This window comes from Castor canadensis, chromosome 1 (genome assembly GCF_047511655.1).
Source record: "Castor canadensis chromosome 1, mCasCan1.hap1v2, whole genome shotgun sequence".
In the NCBI taxonomy this organism is placed as follows: Eukaryota; Metazoa; Chordata; class Mammalia; order Rodentia; family Castoridae; genus Castor; species Castor canadensis.
The window spans coordinates 51,578,658-51,599,304 of NC_133386.1; the positions used below are offsets into that span (position 1 = coordinate 51,578,658).

Genomic DNA, 20,647 nt, shown 5'->3' on the forward strand with positions numbered 1-20,647 from the left:
GTATAATATGAGCCAGGATAAGTCAATAGATTAGCAAGTCTTTTTCCTATGGTATGCTCTTATCTCTCTTATTACATACCATTATGAATGACAAATTGCTCTTTTGTTTAAATGATACAAAGTTTTCCTTTTTGAAGACTTGGTTAAATTGTGTGATACATTCTTTTTCTATTAGCAAAAGACACTAGCCTTTATTTTTTTTTTATTGTGGCACTGGGGTTTTTGAACTCAGGGCCTCACACTTGCTAGGCAGGTGCTCTTACCACTTGAGCCACTTCACCAGCCCTTTTTTGTGATGTTTTTTACAAGATAGGGTCTCACGAACTATTTTCCCAGGCTGGTTTTGAACCATGATCCTCCTGATCTCTGCCTCCTGAGTAGTTAGGATTATAGGTGTGAGCCACTGATGGCCAACATTACTTGCCTTTCAAATTAAAAAAGAATATAAATATAAAAGCAAAGTAATAAAATTTCACTTCCTCCTTTTAAGACAACACATTGGAAAAGCAACAATCTTTAGCCTAATATAAAATTGCTCCGTAATGTTTACTCTAACAATGAAGTTTTCAGTGTTTTAAATAATTTAAAAACTGTTTACATATATTCAAATTGGAGCTAATTAGCTCATGCTTTCTACCTGTATCTGTAAAGTCTGAGACTTTATACTAACCTCATTCAAATCCAGGCAGCTCCTTCCTAATGAGCAATCATTAAGAACTGCTTCTGAGAGGCCCACTGCATTCCTAACCTCTCCCCATGACATGCTCAAGACTAAGACTTAATAAACCTTATAAAAATATGAAAATCAAAGTAAAAAATTATGCTTTCTGATAACATTTATAGTAAGACCTTGGCAGTCTTTTCTCTCAAAGCATTTACCTTAAGTAAAAAAATTTAGAAGTTAGCACAAAAGACGACCATTATATGAAACAGTTTTCTTAAGTGTTTTAATCATGTAATTTTTAAAACTTCATAAGATGAACACTTGGAGCAAGCCATTTCCACTTTACGCAAAATTGGGTTGGGATCCATTTTGTGATTCTAAGAACCAATAAGTAGTGTAGAGCCACAGTGTAACTAAGCAAGGTTTATGGACTCTTGAGGTTTTTGAAGGATAAGGGGAAATAAAAGGAAAAGTGAAAGAATGATGAAGAAAACAAAAAGAATAGAAAGAAAGGGCATGTGGAAGGGTGTGACAGTGCACCACAGGAACTCCTTAGCCATCCATGGTGCATGTTGTCTGCCCCTAACCTTGAATCACATTGTCTTTCTATTAACATCAACTCATCTGCCTACAGGACTGTTTACAGTAACACTGGTATAAATTAAAGTTTCTTAGATGCATTTAAAAGAATTAGCATCATTAGAAGTAAACACATCTTTCTATAACTAAGTATACATTTACTTTTAAGTGTGGAAGTTGAAACTAATAGTATTAAAGGTAACTGCAAATTTGGGTGAAGCCTTTGAGATCATCTACAAACAGGTATAAGTGGATGTTATATGGATTGTGAAAAATAAATGAAGTCTCATTTCTATGAATAGAATTTGAAGCTTAATATAATCACTACTTAATTTTCGGTGGAAATTGCAAGTCTTGTAGCAGGGCTATCGAGTGAGCATTGAAACTGTAATCAGAGAGATTTATAAATTTTAAAGTATTAGTAATCTGGATGGTATATTATTACCACTCAACTGGATGTGTCCAGCTGAGTACTAAAACATACGTGTATATTCATTTTGTATATAAATATCAAATATACAGGATCTGTAAGTGAATGGATCCCAACAATATCCCCTGCAATGAAGTTTAACCAAAATCTTTCTGGGAAGTCCTTGGGCTTCTGTGACAACAGTATCTGATCCAGTTTTCCATAAAGAACAATTGATCCCTTTCTTGTGTTACCATTGGTTGACCTCAAATGCCAGAACTTTTGAATCTGAGAATTTACTGAGTATTACGAGAGTTTGGTGATGAGATAAAGAGTTCTGACACTGGCAGAGTAGCTCCAGTGGTAGAGCACCTGCCTAGTAAGTGTGAAGCCCTCAGTTCAAACCCCAGTACCACTTTAAAAAAAAAAAGCTCTGACACTATTGTTTTCCCTAGAAAAGTGTTTGGATTGAATTAAAAAACTAGAAAAACTAGTTCGTTAGGTAATTTTATTGTAGCAATAATATTCTGCTCAGAAATTAGAATTTACTGTGACTAAACTCTTATTTCTTGTTCTAAAAACACATTATTTATGAATATTAGCATTTTTATATTCTTGGTTTATATATTTTAGTTTTGAACTTTCCTTTCCAAATAACATATTCCTAAATACTTATTTCATAGAATTTAGCATCTTACTTTCATTCCTTTTCTAACTTTTTATGATCACAGCAGAGTATCCTCCATAAAAATCTATTAGAGTTTTTTATTGTTGTAGATCAGATTGAGTCATTCCATTAAACTGCAAACTACACCTGTGCAATGTTATAGTACAAATACTAGATGCTGAGATCGAAGTATTATTATTACTTAAGTCACTTTGTTCTTTTGTGAAAACTAATCAAGCAAGACCAAGTCTTTGGGTTTCAGATTATTACCAGCTTTCTATTGTAAAAATTGGCCAAATTTTGAAAGAAAAAACATTTTGGAGGTCTTTACATAGTAAAATTTCCATTTCAGAGTAACCTTTCTATAAACTAGGAGGGTGTCTTTAGTAATTGTTGATGCTGAGAATGTAGGTAAGTTAAGTTGGTTTCAGAACACTTGCCTGGCATATGCCCTAAAACTGTAAAAAAAAAAAACAACAACAAACCAAAAACATTTTTCAATGGTAGGTTTAATTATTGGTCTTAGTTGTATGCTTTTATTGAACTTTTCAAAAGCATCAGTGATGATAAAAAAGATGTTTTCGATAACTGAGTGTGAATAAAGGACTTGCTAATGTTATATTACAGGGACTTAATGCATATTATCATGTCTCAATTCTCTTCTAAAAGTTTAAAACAAGAACATGCAAGGACAGTATGGTCAACATGTAGATCTTTTTTCTGCAACAGACCTTTTGCAAACAAATTGCCAAAGACACTGAATATGAGATACAAAACTACTGGAAGTAGTAAATTGTAACTATGTGTATGGCATTGTAAATTGCTGAATGTCTTCAAAATCATTACCAAGCATGGTGGAACACATCTGTAATCCTAGCTACTCAGTAGGCTGAGGCAAGAGGTTCATGAGTTCAAGGCTAGCCTGGGCAAAATAGGTTCTCTCTCTAAAATATGAACAAACAAAACAATCAAAATCGTTTAAAATCCTGTTAAAAATAAATCTCACATTTCACATTTATACTGTGAACCTTCACGATGGCAGATGAGAATGGTGTTACTGAAAGGAAACATCACTGGATTTTCTAGATTTCGATTAACAGCCTTACTTCCCCCTCCAGCCCTCTGCCTATCTCTCCCTAACAAACCAACAGCTACAAATTCAAATGCTCCAGATAGCCCATTTCTTAGGTAGATGGAGAATGGGTAACTGTCTTTTAAAGACAATAGAAGATAAAAAGTAGTGAGATAATAGAATTGAATTTCTCCCCCAACAGGTAATTTAGAAATGGAGATTCTAGAGGTACTTTAGAAAATAATAGCATTATTTTCAGGCAAACAAAGCTACATTCAAATTAAGATTTGATATTCATCTATACTTAGGATTCAAATACACTATGCACATTATTTTTAGTGGTCTAAAGAATAATTTCAAAGACACAGGAGAGTGTTCCTATTTTTGATCATTAAATGAATAATGATCATGGCATGACTTTAGTTTTAATTTTAGGTCTTTGAAACTAATAGCTTTCTTATAATAGTTAATATATAAATAGAAAAAAAAAAACCAGGAAAGCTAATGAGGAATACACTAGAACAAACACATTCACACAGCATATAACAACACTTCAGTCAACAAAGGACTGCAGGTACAATGATGGTCCCATAATATCATTCTATCACCTACTGACATTGTACTCATCTTAGTTTGTGTAAGTAAACTCTATGATATTCACATAACAATGAAATCACCTAACGCTGTTTTTCTCAAAACATCCCTGTCATTAAGCGATGCATGACTGAACACATGAATGCAAATTTTTGCTAGAAAAATTTGGAAATGTAAGAATTGTTTCTAAGTATTTTTAACCTTTTAAGACCCATTAATTTCATAAACCAATTTAAGCAACTGCTTCTAGCAGAAAGATATTTTCTTGATGAATACAAAGGGTTTTGCCCCCCTGCTTAGTAAGACTGTTTAAACACCAGTGCTAATAAACCCAGAAGTCAGTTAAAATTGCCAGAATATCTTTCATGCATTCTATTTTACTTTATTGTTTACACAAATCAGAAAGTTTGGATGTTTCTGGCTACTGGAATAAAACACGTTGCAAACCCAAAGGGAACAAGCATAAATGGAAGAAGTGCCTGACTTCTGAACTGCTTTGCCTCATACAGAAGGTCCTTTCCATCTCACATATCCATTCTGAGTGCATTGCTAGCATCTCTTCCTGGAAGGTCTCTTGACACTGGAGCAAGTCAAAATCTCCCAATTTCATAGTTTAAATATTTAACAGTAGACTTGAAGCTTAGGTAGATCTGTTATTATTTAGAATCCAGGATTAAATTTTGCAAAAAGTTTCCAAAATGCAAAAGAAATTAAAACACTGGAACTAAAGACACCATATGAAATACAAAGTATTTCCAGTCCTAACCAAACTGCAACCCTTTCAATATAGCTCGAGGTATTTAAAAAATATTTGTATAAACTAAATAGCATTCACAGTTTCCAAAGTGGTTTTACTGAGATAGCATCAAATGTTCACAATATTTGACTTTCAGACATGTTTTCCTGTAACAGTCTCTTCCCTCACACTCCTGGAAATATAAGACAGCTATTTGGTAACAGAAAATGGTTCTTGTAGTAATAAGTGTTCCATTTCCCAATTATTGTGCTATTCTGAGGATGTGATTAAAAAAATAAGAAATTTGCAATTCATATAAAAGGAAAACTTGCTTAAAATTCAAAAGCAAGTCTAGTCTTGTGGAGGTATGTAGCACATTAAATAATAGAGTCAGATTCTTTCTTGAAGATTCCAGGCGAGCTAGACAAAGAGTTTTGATTCTCCAACATTTTCTCCATCTTTTCTCCTCCAGTGGTTTGACTGATCTCTCTTTGCTTCTTACTATGGATCCATGGAACAAAGCAAAGTACAGCGCCTCCAATAAGGGGAGGGATCCCCGCAAGGTAGAATGCCACATTATAGGAGCCCAGCTTGTCACGAAGCAAGCCTGAGAAGGGAAACAGCTGTCACCAAGAGACAACAAGTTTGGCTCTCAGAGCAGTCACACTGATGGCTTAGGCCCAGCCTCATAATTTCATCTCAGCAGAACTGGTTCACACAGATCAGATATCAGACATTTTTTAAAGAAAGAGACCTGAAATATAAACCTTTTCTGATATGAGGAAGGAAAAATAATTTCCTATCTTTAATCTTGTCACAACATACAGGCCTCTGAATTTTCACACTGAAATGCTACTTTGGAAAAATACTTGCTACTAAGATTTGGTTTTCTTAGAGCCCAGCAGAGGTTATCTGAGATATTCCAACTGTGGTGAAAGGTCCTTGACTCAGATGAAAGCAGCAGAACATCCAGCTGAAATTTCTCTCAAATGTTTACAGTTCAACCAACTTGGGGCCCATTTGATTTTAAACTATAATCCAAAAGCTCAAAAAATTATAAATCTAAGAGTTGGAATTTTAAAAAGTTAGTTTGTTAAATACACTTCGGAAGGATATGAAGGCTTGTTAGTCCTTGAGAAGAAAAGATATAATGTATGTTGGCACTCTACTAGACCATGGGCTCTGCTTCTGCAAATTATAATTTAGAGCATTAGTTAGTTCTAATTTCAATAACAACAAGGATGTGGAGTTTTAAAAGGATTTTTAGTGTTTTAAACTATATAACTTTACTTGTCTGAAATATCCAGGGAAGAATATCTACTGAATATCTATATTTGACTTTGTTAAATAAACAGCTGAGGACGTGTCCAGTTGAGTACCAATGCATACAAATTAACGTGGACACTCATTCTGGATATAAACATAACATACATAGCATCTCTAAATAAGTCTTCTGAATCAGAATGTCCCACATGTAACTGAACCTTTCATTCTCATGTACACTAACAACTGCTGGATGACTATGACACCCTCAGAACCTACTGGTGAGCTAGGGACTCTGTGCTGTCAGTTGCTGTGTGTTGGCTCTTTTGCTCACTTTGGAAGCTTCCTGTTTCCTCCCTTATTCTTGGTTCATTAGCAGTCACTCGTGGTACCAGACACCACGCCTACTACAGTGCTGCTTGTAAACTACTATGATTTGAAAACCCTAAAACCAAGCTTGTAGGATATAAAAATAAGAGTGACTAGTGTATTATCCTGGAGCAAACAGGAAGAAGTGGAAGGTTCTCTAGGAAGACTGTCAGCTTTAGGACTTAAACTCTGTTCACTCTGCTTAATAGTAACTCTGCTTGCTTGATTCATGAATGGGAGTATAATTTCAGATGTAAGAAAGAATTAAGCTGAATTTTCACTGAGGCCCTTGAGTAGACACAGATGACAGTACATAGTTTAAATTTTATCCTAATTCTATTGAATTTTCTTATACAAATTCGCGCTGGCACCCAAGTAACACTGAACATGAGACATCTTTATACTATCACTCAGAAAGAAGATTTCTAAAGGTGAAATTCACTTAACATAAAATTAACTTTTAAAAGTGAACAATTCAATAGCATTTAGTAAATTTACAATGTTGTACAACCATTACATCTACCTCATTCCAAAATATTTTCATCATGCTAAAAAAGAACTCTGTCCCCATTAGTAGTTACTCTCCAGTCCTCCTTCCCTCCAACCCTCTGTAACCACCAATCTCTTTCTTGTCTCCATGGATTTAACTATTCTGGATATTTTACATAAATAGAATCATAAAATATATGGCCTTTTATATTTGGCTTTTTTGACTCAGCATAATGTTTTTAAGGTTCATCCACCTGGTAGAATATATCAGTACAGAATTTCATTCCTTTCTATGGGTAATAGTCCATGGTATAGATATGCCACATTTTTCCATTCATCCAATGATGGACAGCTGAGTTTTTTCTATTAAATGTTATTTTTCATTAATCATTTTTCAGAGGAATAGTATCTCTTACACAAAGCATACATATCTAGAAATCTTTCAGGCTCTTCATCTTTTTAAAGAAGACATGCTCCCATTTGTTTAAAGCATATATAAAGTAAAAGATAGTAACTGTGAAAACTGAAGGGCTTGGGATACAGCTCAGTGGAAAAGCGTATGCTTCTTAGCTTGCCTATGTACTGGGTTCAATGCTCAGCAACTCCCCACAAAAAAAGAAAAAAAATTTTGACAATTTAAAGTCTAGAAATTTACTGTTATAAATTTTATTGAGGGTTCTAGATGCTAGGAAGGATAAGAGGGGCTCCCCAGCCAACTTCTTACTACTACATACTACTTACTGCTAGTCTTATTAAAAATGGGTGAGGGAAGGCACACATAAACACACACACACACAAAACCTCAGAGGATCAGTAATAATAAATTATAGTATGCTTTACGTATAAGTGCAGCTCAGGACCTGAAATAGAAAATGCTATGAATTAATATAACTACTGGAAAATTATATTTACCTGCAATGGGTGGGCCCACAGTCATGGGTATAGACATGAATCCAAGAAGAAATCCGATTGCTTGGGAGACATCCTGAGCACCAACTAATTCAAAGGCAATGGGGGCCATAATAGAAATGAAGCATCCATCGAAGAGACCCATGATGAGACAGACGGCAATGAGGGCCCCGAAGACGCTACACAGGGGGATCATCATGGACATCAGACCAATGAAGAAAAAGGAGAGCACCTAGGGCAGATGGCCACATGTCAACTCTGCTTTCAGGACAAGGGGCTCCTTCTTTCCCCTTGACCTTACAGAATCTACTCTCCCAAGATTCTCTCTCACACTTTTTTTTGTGAATTACTAATGTCCTATATGAATACACAATTATACCATGATTTTAAGACACAGAACTCAATTTTATAACTATAGCATAATTTCATCTTATTTCTACATATTTATAATTTTCCCCTCATTTTGGTTATTATAAGCAGAATTGTATGATAAACATCACTGTACATACATTAAAGAAAAGATGTTCCTTATTAGCTAAGTTGAGCTCTCACACTTTCTTAATAGTTCCATTAAGGGACAAGGAGAAGGTAACTATTTTATATACTTACTTTCATTGCTAGCCTGCAAACTCTTTGAAGTCAAAATTTGTTTAAAAAAAATCAAGTTCGAGTTGGTGGAGTGGCTCAAGTGGTAGAGCACCTTCCTACCAAGCATGAAGCCCTGAGTTCAAGCCCCAGTACTGCCAAAGCAATGAATGACAAATTTGGACTAGATATTATGAGGTTTAGGGATTGAGCATGTGGTCAGTGCTCAATCAGCTCAAATTCATACATCAAACACTTTTTTTTAACCTTTGAAATTATACCTCATAGGCAAATATTACAGACATGTTTGAGCACCTCAGAGTTAAGTTTCAGAATATTTATTTGGACCCACTGAACACTTTCATCTTAGTGTTAGTTTATATAATAAACTACTGTTTATATAATAAACACCTGATTTTGTCTGCCTTTTGGTAGGCACTGAGCTTCAAATGAAATGTTTGAGATGCTGCCATAAGTATGGTGGGTACAAAAAAGAAGAACAGACAATTCAGTAACTTTTTAGTTACAGAGCTAATTAAAAACTGTATAGGAAAAATAAAACATGTTGAAACTATTCTAAGAAGTGAAGAGGGGAATAAAGAAGAATGATGGAGGGGGTAAATTTGACTAAGATATATTGTAAGCACTTTTGTAAGTGTACCAATAATATAATAAAAATAAACAAATATAATAAAAATTAAACTGAATAATTCACTAATCAAAAGGAGAAATGTAAAAAGCATAAAGTTGTTAGGTTTTTTTGTCATAATATTATATGCTCTAGAAGAAAGAGTCCTCCATGAGTTAGTTCAGGTTTTAAGAAAGTACATGCACAAATAGCAGCTATCACTTATTTAGTGTTTATGAAGTTACTTTCATTGTTCAGTCACTTTCTGTGTATTATATCACTGATGATCCTTATAGAAATTTATGAGTTGAGTACTGATGCTATCCCCACTTTAGAAATGAACACAGTGATGCTGAGAGAAGGTAAGTAATGCACCCACAGCATACTAGATGGAGCTAGACTAGAACCTGTGGTCCATGTGGACAGCAGCAGGGAGCAGACAGAACTGTTTCGGTAGGGCTCCCTCCAGTGACAGTGGGGGTAGGGAGAAGAGAACAAATGAAGCACCCATGTGGATCACTGTCTCATCCCTCCTGTTCTTCACAGGACCCATGGGGACACTGTGCAGTGCCAAGCTGGTACTGCTCATCAAGGCGGCCACACACAGCCTGAGGCTCTAAGGATGCAGAGTGGGAGCGGGAGGTCAGATTCAAGAACGCAGCTTCCATAAACACCACCACAAGAAACATGGTCTTAAAAATCATGTCATGTTGTTGGTGGAGTGTCTCAAACAGTAACAGCACCTGCCTAGCAAGTGTGAGGCCCTGAATTCAAACCCTAGTACTGCTTTAAAAAAAAAAAAAAAGAAAGAAAGAAAAGAAAAAAAAGAAACAGTTTGAAAAAAATTAAAAACAAACAAAAATCATGTCACGCTCAGGCTAGGGATGTGGCTCAAATGGCAAAGCACCTGACTAACAAGCACAAGGTCCTGAGTGCAAACTAAAGTACTGGCCAAAACCAAACAGACAAAAAAACCAAACTAAACAAAAATAAGGAATCATGGTATTGCCAGGTGCCAGCAGCTCACACCTGTAACATCTGTAATCTTAGCTGTTTGGGAGGCTGAAATCAGGGAGGATCTCAGTTTGAGGCCAGCCCAGGCAAATATTCTTGAGACTCCATCTTCAAAATAACCATAGCAAAATGAATTGCAGGTGTGGCTAAAGCAGTAGAGCACCTGCTTTGTAAACACAAAACCCTGAGTTCAAACCCCAGTCCCACCAAAAAAAGTGTCATGCTCCAGATTAGTTAGTTCTCTTTATGACATCAACATAACATATAGCTGAATATATTTCTCCTAAAATATGGCTTTAAAATAAAATTATGATTAGTTTAAGAATTTGAGCTGGTTATTTGAAAAATGAGTCTGACATTTCACACTAGCATTTATTTTTTCATTTGCTTGCTTTCTTGAGACAGGATCAATATGTAGCACAGGCATACCTTGAAATCACAGTCCTCCTGCCTCTGCCTCCTCAAGTCTGGGATTACAGGACTATACCACTATGCCCACTTAAGATTTATTAATTTGTTACTTTAAAGTAAATCTTTTTGGTTTTCCTTTAAGAATTGAGCTTATATTGGGCTGAGAGCATTGTTCAACAGGTGGAGTGCTTGCCTAGTATGCACAACACATGGGTTCAATTCCCAGTACAGAAAAAAATATTGAGCATATAGAAATGTACACATTTATCCTTTAAGCATTTGTCAGAAAAATAACTTCTTTTACCTTACTTATAGCTGTAGTAAGAAACAATGCTTTTCCCAGATCTTACTTCCCAAAATATCTCCAAGCTGGTGAGAACATACTTGCTGCTGATGAGTAAACACGATTCCTTATATGCAAGGATACCTGGGCCCCAAAGATCACATGCCAAGGTTTAACAACCTGTCCATATAGAGGTTCAGTACTTCCTCATCACTTACCAAAATCAATATTGATCTGTAAATACTGGGACCCAGTTTAAAAGACAAATTTAGCATTACACACAATCTTTTTTCTTTCCCTTAAATACAGCATCTGGTTAGATTTATAAAAGGGATTCAGAAGCCCCTAATTCTCTTGTAGACTCTGACACAGACGTGTAGGAAGATGGTTTCAGTTTAGCTATCTATATTGCTTTTGTTTTCTTAAAACCATCCAAGATAATCTGTTTTGTCATAATAGTGTAGTCTCTAAAAGAAAGTTCATGTACCTAAGAATAACTATTTTTTGCTAATACCTTTCCCATTTGAATCATAAAGAAAGCATTCTTGGAGAAATGTCAGTTTAAGTTTTGCTCAGGAATCTACATGTAACTGGAGAGGAAAAATAAGCTACACCTGAATAAGCAGAAGGCATTTTTGGAGACAGACACACAATTGGGCACAATTAGACTCAAGTGTGTTGCTGTTACTAGATTTACTTAATATAAAGTTTCCAGACTTTCAGAGCCTGCAGCTAGGCACCCAAGGCAGAAAGCAGCTGTCAGCAAAGTCCTGTTCATCCTCACAAGCTAAACAGAGTATTTAGGTCATAGTGGGTGGATGGCTTCTTTTTTTAACCAGCCATTTTACTCTTCTTTTATTCTACTGTCTCTGGGCACATATCTTATTTGGCACCAACTTTTTTATTTTTTAAATTTTTTTGGCAGTACTGAGGTTTGAACTCAGGATCTCATGCTTGCTAGGTAAGCTCTACACTTGAGCCCCTCCGCCAACCCTTGGATGGCTCTTTCTGAGGCAGAAAGGTCACAGTTCTTTTGAAGTGCTTTATGGGGAGTCTGTTCAACCATCCATCTGTCCATCCATTCCCCCGACCCCGCTTAGCACATGAGTACTTTCCTTTCTGCCTGCTGGAGAACTGGTACTTGAATATTCACACCAGTGCACAGTTTAGATGAGCCTAAGGGGCCTCTGACTCCTTGTTCAAGCTGGGGAATAGTTAAGTATTTGGACACTATTTCAAAATAGCTTACATTTGGTAGTCTATACCTTCATCCCAAGGTATACAGACTTAGGAAAATATAAAATGCTAAAATGGAGTGAAAAACAAAGTTAAGCAACACTGATCAATTCATTCTACCTAAACTGGAAAGGGAAAATTTAAATAGGAAGATGGATCTGAAAGTCATTTTTTCTAGATTACAAATGTAACTCATTAATACAGTCTTTAAACTTTAGAGAACTGTAGACAGTAATATATGAAAGGCTTTCTGCAACCCCTCCCACTCCCACCCATGTTCTCTTGGCAATTTGGTTTATGCCCTCCCCATGCCATTCCTGTGCAGGCACATGTTATCTACTTTACATGGACGGACACAATGTCCACACTACAGTATATCCATGGCACAAAGAAATATGATACAACAGAAATGATATAAATCCCAAGTTTTCAATTCTTTCATAGTTATAACCTTCAAATCTTTCACTCTCACCCTTCTAAAACACTTACAAAGACACAAACACATGTGTAGTAATTTAATGGTCCCCAGAAAAACTAGAAGGGCACATATAACCCTTCTAGTTTTTAAGAACATACTCCAGGAGCCTTTGCAAGCTTTTCTTTAACCTTCTGTGTAATGCAATCCAGACATCTCTTCTCTGCCAGGAACAGAGACTTCACTCAGCCTTCAGAATCATTAGGTTGATAACCAAAGACCTCTAATTCAGCATAACTAGGGTCTCCTTCCTTGAGATTTTCCAAATCAAGGCTTGCCTTCTATACTTACATAATATTAAAATATAATTTAAAAACACCATACACTTTGGTCAGGTGTTTTATATAAATTGTCACCAATAATCTGCCAGTTCTAGCTGGGCGCTGATGGCTCCTGTCTGCAATTCTAGCTCCTTGGGAGGCTGACATTGGGAGAACTGCCCCAGCAAAAAATTAGTGAGACCCCCATCTCAATGGTAAAGAGCTGTTACTGTGGTATGTACCAGTCATCCTAGTGACCATAAGAAGCATAAAACAGGAGGATCACAGTCCAGGTCAGTCTGGACAAAAAGCAAGACCCTATTTCCAAAATATCCAGAGAAAAAAGGGCTGGAGGTGTGGGTCAAGTGGTAGAGCAAGCATGAAGCCCTGAATTTGAACCCCAGTACCACCAAAAAAAAAAAAAAAAAAAATCTGCTGGTTCTAAAGACAAGGTAGTGGTAGAATAAAATGAACTCATCTCACTCCAGAGTCTGTGTTCTTCTTCCCTGTGGCCTCCCAAACCCAAGATGACTGAACTTAGACCACAAGAGGGCTGTGAAGTATGTCTATGTCACTAATATTCCAGACCTGCCTGCTACTCAGAACTGGTTTCAAGGGAACAAGGAGAGAAGAAAACTGTCACAGCCCTATGAGTTTGAACTATAAGAGACAAAAAGATCACATATGTTTGAGAAATCCCACTACCAACAGAAGTAATGAAGTAAAGGTAAGCAAAAGAGCTAAGTCAAAAGGCAGACAGCCCGGGATGGAGGGAGAAGCAGAGAAAGAACAATGAACAAACAGGAAGAGCTAGAGTCTGTGGCAGTAAAGAAAACTGAGTCAAGAATCAAAAACCTTGGGCTAAGAAAGCCAGGAAAAAGCAAAGACAGAGGGGCATGACTCCTATGACTCATAGACAACCTATGACTCCTTCATAGGTTGGGCCTGTGTTATCTCCTGCACTCTTGTATTCACAAGACAAAGCTCATCAGTGACTCCCAGCAGCCACAAGACACAAAAGGACTTTTTTGCTTCTTAACTGACCTCTTTGAAATATAGTAATCCTGCCCATGACTCAGCATGTCATGTCACAAATACTGCTCTACTTCTGGATGAAACAAATTGGATAAGGCCTAAAATAAGCCAGATTATAGTTAACTTTTCACCCAAAATGAAGTGTCTGACCCTCAATAATTACTTAACTCACTGCTATATGTGGACCAAATACAGAACAAGTTAGGAAAGGCTCTATTTTCTTTTGAAAGTTACTTGAAACTTGGGTAGTAAAATATATCCCTCAAATGTTACACATGACCTATTTGTCCCTTCTGTAGGGGTGAAAAGTTTTCAAAAAATGTTTTGAGGAAATGTTGATGTATAAACTCTACCATGATTTCATCCACTCTAGTCTAGTCTTCCATCATCCCTTACCTGGACCACTTTACCATCTCCTAAATGCTCCTGCACTCTTGCAATCTCTCCCTGTAATCTATCCTATACACACACACACAGCACCTACAGTGCCTTTAAAATGAAAAAACCAGACCAACATTCTCCAACAAAGCCCCACTATAATTAAAATAAAATCTGTTCATTTTGGTTCTCAAGGCCAAGACAGCTAGCCCTTCTTAGCTTTCCAACCTCTTCGATGCCACTCTTTCTGTCCCAAATACACTTAGCTTTTTCCTGCCCCAATCCTGCTCAAGGAACTCAGGGATCACATCTATCCTGCTTGTATCACTCCACCAATGTCAGGGTGATAAATGGGGCAAGGGGTATTCTCAGACTTCTTTGAAAGAACTAAAGCTGAAAGTCTGTAATACAATAAGTGTCCATTAGAGGGCCTCCTTGACACTTGAGAACAGGATTAACTGTTCAGTTAAATGCTAGATAAGGATACCCTACAATGAGGTATTCTTAATAAATGGAGGAATGATCATAATACAAAAAATACATTTTTAAAAGAAGCATACAAACATATGTTAGGCCCTGAGTTAGATCCTAGTTGTGTGACCAGGCTCCTTCCCATGACAGCCTGCCTAGACTTACATACGCATAGACACCCACAGTGAGGAAGCCTCTCTATTCCTCATTGTTCACATCTATAAACGGAAATAGAGACGATACCTAAGGTATCAAGGATTGATGAGATAATGCATGCAGAGCACTAATTTATGGCGTGGCATGTGAAAGTGCTCAATAAGTGCTGGTTATTACCTGTAGCCAATGAATGTCTTTTCCAATCATTTTTCTGTTCCCAAACTTCACCTTTTTTTCCAAAGCACTGGTCAAATGCTGCTTCTCATGCTTAATCCTAAGTCTTCTTTTGGCTTTCCTTTGCCTTCCTTCTCTAAAGCCAACCTTTTGGAAATACACAATTTCCACATATTCAACTGATCATGATCAGACTTCTGCCACTCCACTGGAACTCCTCTCTGTATGGTCTCTCTGTTGCTGAATCCAGTGAAAACCTTTTAGTCTTCTCACTAGCTACTGACACTGCTGGCCACGCTTGGCCCCTAGAAGCACTCTATTATCAGACTTTTCCTATCAAGCTTGCCACTCCCTATAAGTCTCCCTGGTCTTTCCCTCACCCCAGAGAGCCCATGAACACCAAAGTTCCATAGGTCTCTAATGCACCCCGTGAGCTCCAATCTCAATTTGAGTTTTTCATCAGCACCACACATTTTACATGGCAAAAATGAACTCATTATCCAATTTAGTGAATTACTGATTAAGACACCAAAACCATCTACTCTGTTACCCAAGCTAAAAGTCTCAGGCCCAGCCTAAGTGGCTCTAATAAACACACATTCTAGTATCCTCAGTTTACTCTGTTTGATCCGCCTTGGTTTTTCCTGCCTAGGCTACTTCAATAGTCACCAACTAGTACCTGTGCCTCTACTCTTTTTTTAATAATAGCTTTATTGAGAGATAATTAACATATCATAAAATCCACTGATTTTAAGTGTACTATTCAGTGAATTTTAATATAGTCACCGTGTCTGTACAACCTTCATCACTATAATTTTAGAACACTTTCATCACCCTGAAAGAAATTTCATAGAGTAGCAGTTACCAGTCCTTCCTTTTCCCCAGCCCCCGACAACCACTAATCCACCTCTGTCTGGATATTTTATATAAGTGGAATCATTCAACATGTGGCCTTTTCTGATTGTCTCAACTCTCACCTAATCTTCCACTCCATTCTATTCACGATTAACCACACTTTATAAAACACAACTCATGTCAGCAGCCCCTTGCTTAAAATCCTTTTATGGCTCCCCATAGACTGCAGAATGAAGTACATCCTCATTTATGCACGTAAAGGACCCTCCCACCCTGGCCCTTTCCTCAGGCAACCCATATACTATTCTCCCTTCATTCCATTCAAACATTTAGTTTCCCAGTCATACATGCCATGTCACTCCTCCACATCTCTGCCCATGTGGTTTTCTTTGCTTGGAACACCCATCTCTATCTTTATCTATCCATCTATTTATCCATTCATCCATCCACCCACCCATATATAACTATAACTCACCTCCTGTGTGCACAGGGCCTCATAAATGCTAGTCAAGCAGTCTACTACTAGCTACATCCACAGCATTTTAACTACTACTTCCCTTTTAAGACTGCTCAGACCCTTGGCAGTGATTCCAATTGTCTCAGGGCCCCTATCTATCATACTCACTGTTCCACTGTATTGCAACACTATTTTATCTGCCTCCACATGAGACCTTTAGCTGTTGTGGATAATAGGCTAGCTTCATTTAACTCTGCAGCATTTAGCACAGGGTCTGTATGAAGAAGTCACTTAACTACCTGTTGATTGAGTGTCTTGGAATTAACATTTGTTTATATATACCCCATAACACCCAACAGGCAATTTGCAATAAAGCACCTCAAAAGTCTTCTTCGTTTCTTCTTCCTCCTCTCCCCTCTTCCTCCCTCCTCCACTTCCTCTTCCTTCTTCCTCCTCCCTCACTCACTCTCTCTCTCACACACACACATGCACACACGCACACACACATACATGTACACACAATTATACAAAAGGTACCAGATCTTCACGTGACTATGAGAACTATGCCAAAAATAAACAATTCTTCTTAGAATCAGCAATAGGCAAAAACATTTTGGTTTGGTAGTGTTCCCTAACAGAACAAAGAAGATTGTTGTTTGAATGCCAATATCTTATGTTTAAAACTCAAGCTTGTAACTGACTTTGTCCTTGAAAAACTGCCTGTAGAAGTTAAGTTCTAGAAGTATTTTTCATATGTCTGAAAGAAATTAAGCATATAAATACACTTAATGAGCCATCAGACACTAAGAATAAATCTGCTAGGGAAGAAAAATGTAAGAAAGTACCTGTAGATAAACCTTCTTCACACCAGGCACATAATCTGCAATGCGGCCAAAGAGAAGTCTTCCAACTCCTGAAGTGATGCCAATGCACATGAGAACCACCTCTTTATTCTTTTCATCTTGAAATTTTTCATTCACATGTTTCATCTGTACACCAAAGAGAAAGAAACCACACTAAATATACAGGAAAACTTGACAAGGTTTGATGTTCTGCATCAAATATGTTTGTTTCTCTACAGTATTAAAGACTTTCACCCCCTTGCAAATGAAAATACTTATTTATTCTGTGATAGGTTTTCAGGAGCACATATGAAGAAATTCTAACATGATTTAGTTTGCATAAAAAAGAAGACTTCTGGGCTGGAGGAGTGGCTCAAGTGGAGGGTTGCGTGCCTGCCAAGAACAAAGCCCTGAGTTCAAACCCCAGTACTGCACCCAACACATACACTAAAAAAAGAAGAAAGGAGTTCTTATAAGAAGTTTCAGTAACTGTTACTAGCACGCACTTTATTTTTTTTCTTTTTTTTTTTCCTTTTATTATTCATATGTGCATACAAGGCTTGGGTCATTTCTCCCCCCTGCCCCCACCCCCTCCCTTACCACCCACTCCACCCCCTCCGTCTCCTCCCCACCCCCTCAATACCCAGCAGAAACTATTTTGCCCTTATTTCTAATTTTGTTGTAAAGAGAATATAAGCCATAATAGGAAGGAAGAAGGGTTTTTACTGGTTGAGATAAGGATAGCTATACAGGGAGTTGACTCACATTAATTTCCTGTGCATGTGTGTTACCTTCTAGGTAATTCTTTTTGATCTAACCTTTTCTCTAGTTCCTGGTCCCCTTCTCCTATTGGCCTCAGTTGCTTTTAAGGTATCTGCTTTAGTTTCTCTGCGTTAAGGGCAACAAATGCTAGCTAATTTTTTAGGTGTCTTACCTATCCTCACCCCTCCCTTGTGTGCTCTCGCTTTTATCATGTGCTCAAAGTCCAACCCCCTTGTTGTGTTTGCCCTTGATCTAATGTCCACATATGAGGGAGAACATACAATTTTTGGTCTTTTGGGCCAGGCTAACCTCACTTAGAATGATGTTCTCCAATTCCATCCATTTACCAGCGAATGATAACATTTCGTTCTTCTTCATGGCTGCATAAAATTCCATTGTGTATAGATACCACATTTTCTTAATCCATTCTTCAGTGCTGGGGCATCTTGGCTGTTTCCATAACTTGGCTATTGTGAATAGTGCCGCAATAAACATGGGTGTAGCACACACTTTATAATCTAACATAGAGCTATTCATCAAAGGAAGACAAAGACTTTCGAGTACTCTATATAACTGTGGTCTCAAGGTTACCCCAGACACAGCATATTATCTACCCCCGAAAGACAACTAAAGGTCAATTTTGGAGTTTTATTTCTTCTAATGAGCTGGCATCCCTGAAATAAGTTTTAGCAAAGCTTCCATGACGAAAGTATGAGCTTCCCTGGTTATGTATCTGTGTAGCACTAGAACAGATAAAGATACAGGAGCAGTTTCACACAATGGTTAAAAGATTTAGACCTCTGGAGAGTTGGTTTGCATGGGCTCAAGTCCTGGTTCCATCCCTTATCAAACCTGTGACTTTGAGTGAGTTCTTAATCTATAGGATCTCAGTTTCCTTTTCTACAAACTGGAAATAGCAGCAGTACCTAACTCAAAGGTACTATTTTATGAGGATCGAGCAGAAGGCCTATGTCTGTAGCTAGAGGGTTGGGGGTATAGGTAAGTGGTACAGCGCTTATGTGAGGCCCTGGGTTCAATCCCCAGCACTGGAAAGAAAAAAAAAAAGAAAGAAAGAAAGAAAAGAAAACAAAGAGTGCCTGGCAAAAATATTGATCAGGTATTAATTTTAGTCTTTTTAAAACAGGACCTTTTGGAGCCAGTTGCTCTAGAAGTGGAGGAAGAGGGAGAGGGAGAAAAGGACTTTTCCTATCCATTTATAGTCTACTTAGAACAGTGACTACAGTAACCTTTCAGCCATAGATAGCTAGTAAGCAAGTTTTGACTGTTCCGTAACAACCTCGGTATTCACTATCCCTTATACCAAACATTGGAAGTCTGCAAGGAAATTTCCCACCAAGCTCAATGGCCTACATGGTTACAATGTGGCAGTAGACTTTCTGAATGACATCTCCTTAAGACACTTCTGTTTAGCTTTTTATTTTTGTGTGTTTTTTCAAATAGAGTCTCGCTATGTAGTCCAGGCTGGCCTCAAATTCACAATCCTCCTGCCCCAGTTCCTCCCCCACACAGCACTGGGATTATAAGCATATACATACCACCACGCCTGGCTTCACTCAGTTTGTTTTACATTTTAAGACCATTTGTATATCACACCATCTTATTTCTTTCTTCCCTTTCAAAATGGTAACTGTTCTAACCTCTCTATTTTCACATTGGTCTAGAATAATCTCCTAAATATGGCTTTAATCTCATGAGTCCCTTCTTCAAAAGGCTGCCCACTGCTGACATTTTATACTCCTTAGTTTGGTATTCAAAGCTCTTATAATCTGTTGCTAATCCATCTTTGAACCTTTATTAACTACTGATTCTTGGCTCAGAAGCTGAAAATTTAAGTGTCTACAGGACCCAGGCAAGTTAACATAAAGTAGTAAAACATTCACCAGAGAGACAAGGCATATACTTCAGTTGATTATTACTACCAATGTTGCCAATTCTACCTCCCAGGCCCTATTTATATATATATATAAAACCAGAAAGTCTGGATTTTATGTGGAAATGCTGGCATCTAACTTAAGCTTGGAACATTGTTTATCCAACCATACAAAAGCCAAGCAAAATGTATCTGCAAACCGCATTAGGCGGGCTTTGATCTCAGCCCTAACCCCAGGTGGCCCAATAGGGCAGGTTTATTCACAATGTTGCTTAAACATGCTAATATGTTCCTACTCTTCTACATCTCTGCTGCCTATCTACCCTCCAAGACTTCCTTTCTTCTTGTTATTATCTAAAGTTACCATTTAGTTCAATATTGCTTACCTTGCCTTACTAGCTCCTTACTGTGCACATTCTCTTGACTAAATTCTTCACATCAAAGAAGATATTTTCCACTTGCCTGATTCAAAGGCACCACAAAGTCAACATGCCCTTTGCTAAACTCACCTCCCCTTCACTAACTGCCCTCCCTTTTTGCCCCTCATTTTAGTTAATGCTATTCTGGGCCACCTACCCATAGTAGAAACCCAAAACCATCCCAGATTACTCTGGCTTCTTTTCTTCAAATTCAATAGTCATCACCAAATCTCTTATTGGACACTTCCTGTGGTCCCTGTTCCCCTGGTATTTTAGTTCAGGTTCTTCTCACTCCTTACTGGACCACTACAGCAGCCTTGTAACATGCTTCTTGCTAAGCCCTCACCCCTAAATCTCTCCCCTCTAGCCTATATTCCCAGAGGAGACTAGATTAAGTTTAAAAAAAATTTAGATTAAAAAAAATCTCTTAAATATCATATTTTTGGGAAGTACTGGAGTTTGAACTCATGCTTGCTAGATAGTTGCTCTACCACTTGAGTGACTTTTTTGTATTGGGTATTTTCAAGACAGAGTTTTGAGAACTGTTTGCCTGGGCTGGCTTCG

General features: G+C 37.5%; 1 protein-coding gene across 1 annotated transcript in view; it reads right to left on the bottom strand.

Annotated features, from left to right (window-relative positions):
• Positions 1–20,647, bottom strand: part of LOC109700795 (sodium-dependent glucose transporter 1) — a 153,156-nt gene that overhangs the window by 47,439 nt on the left and 85,070 nt on the right. Inside the window, 1 exon segment of the mRNA XM_074076705.1 lies at positions 17,015–17,158. Coding sequence (XP_073932806.1) covers positions 17,015–17,158 — 144 coding nt within the window.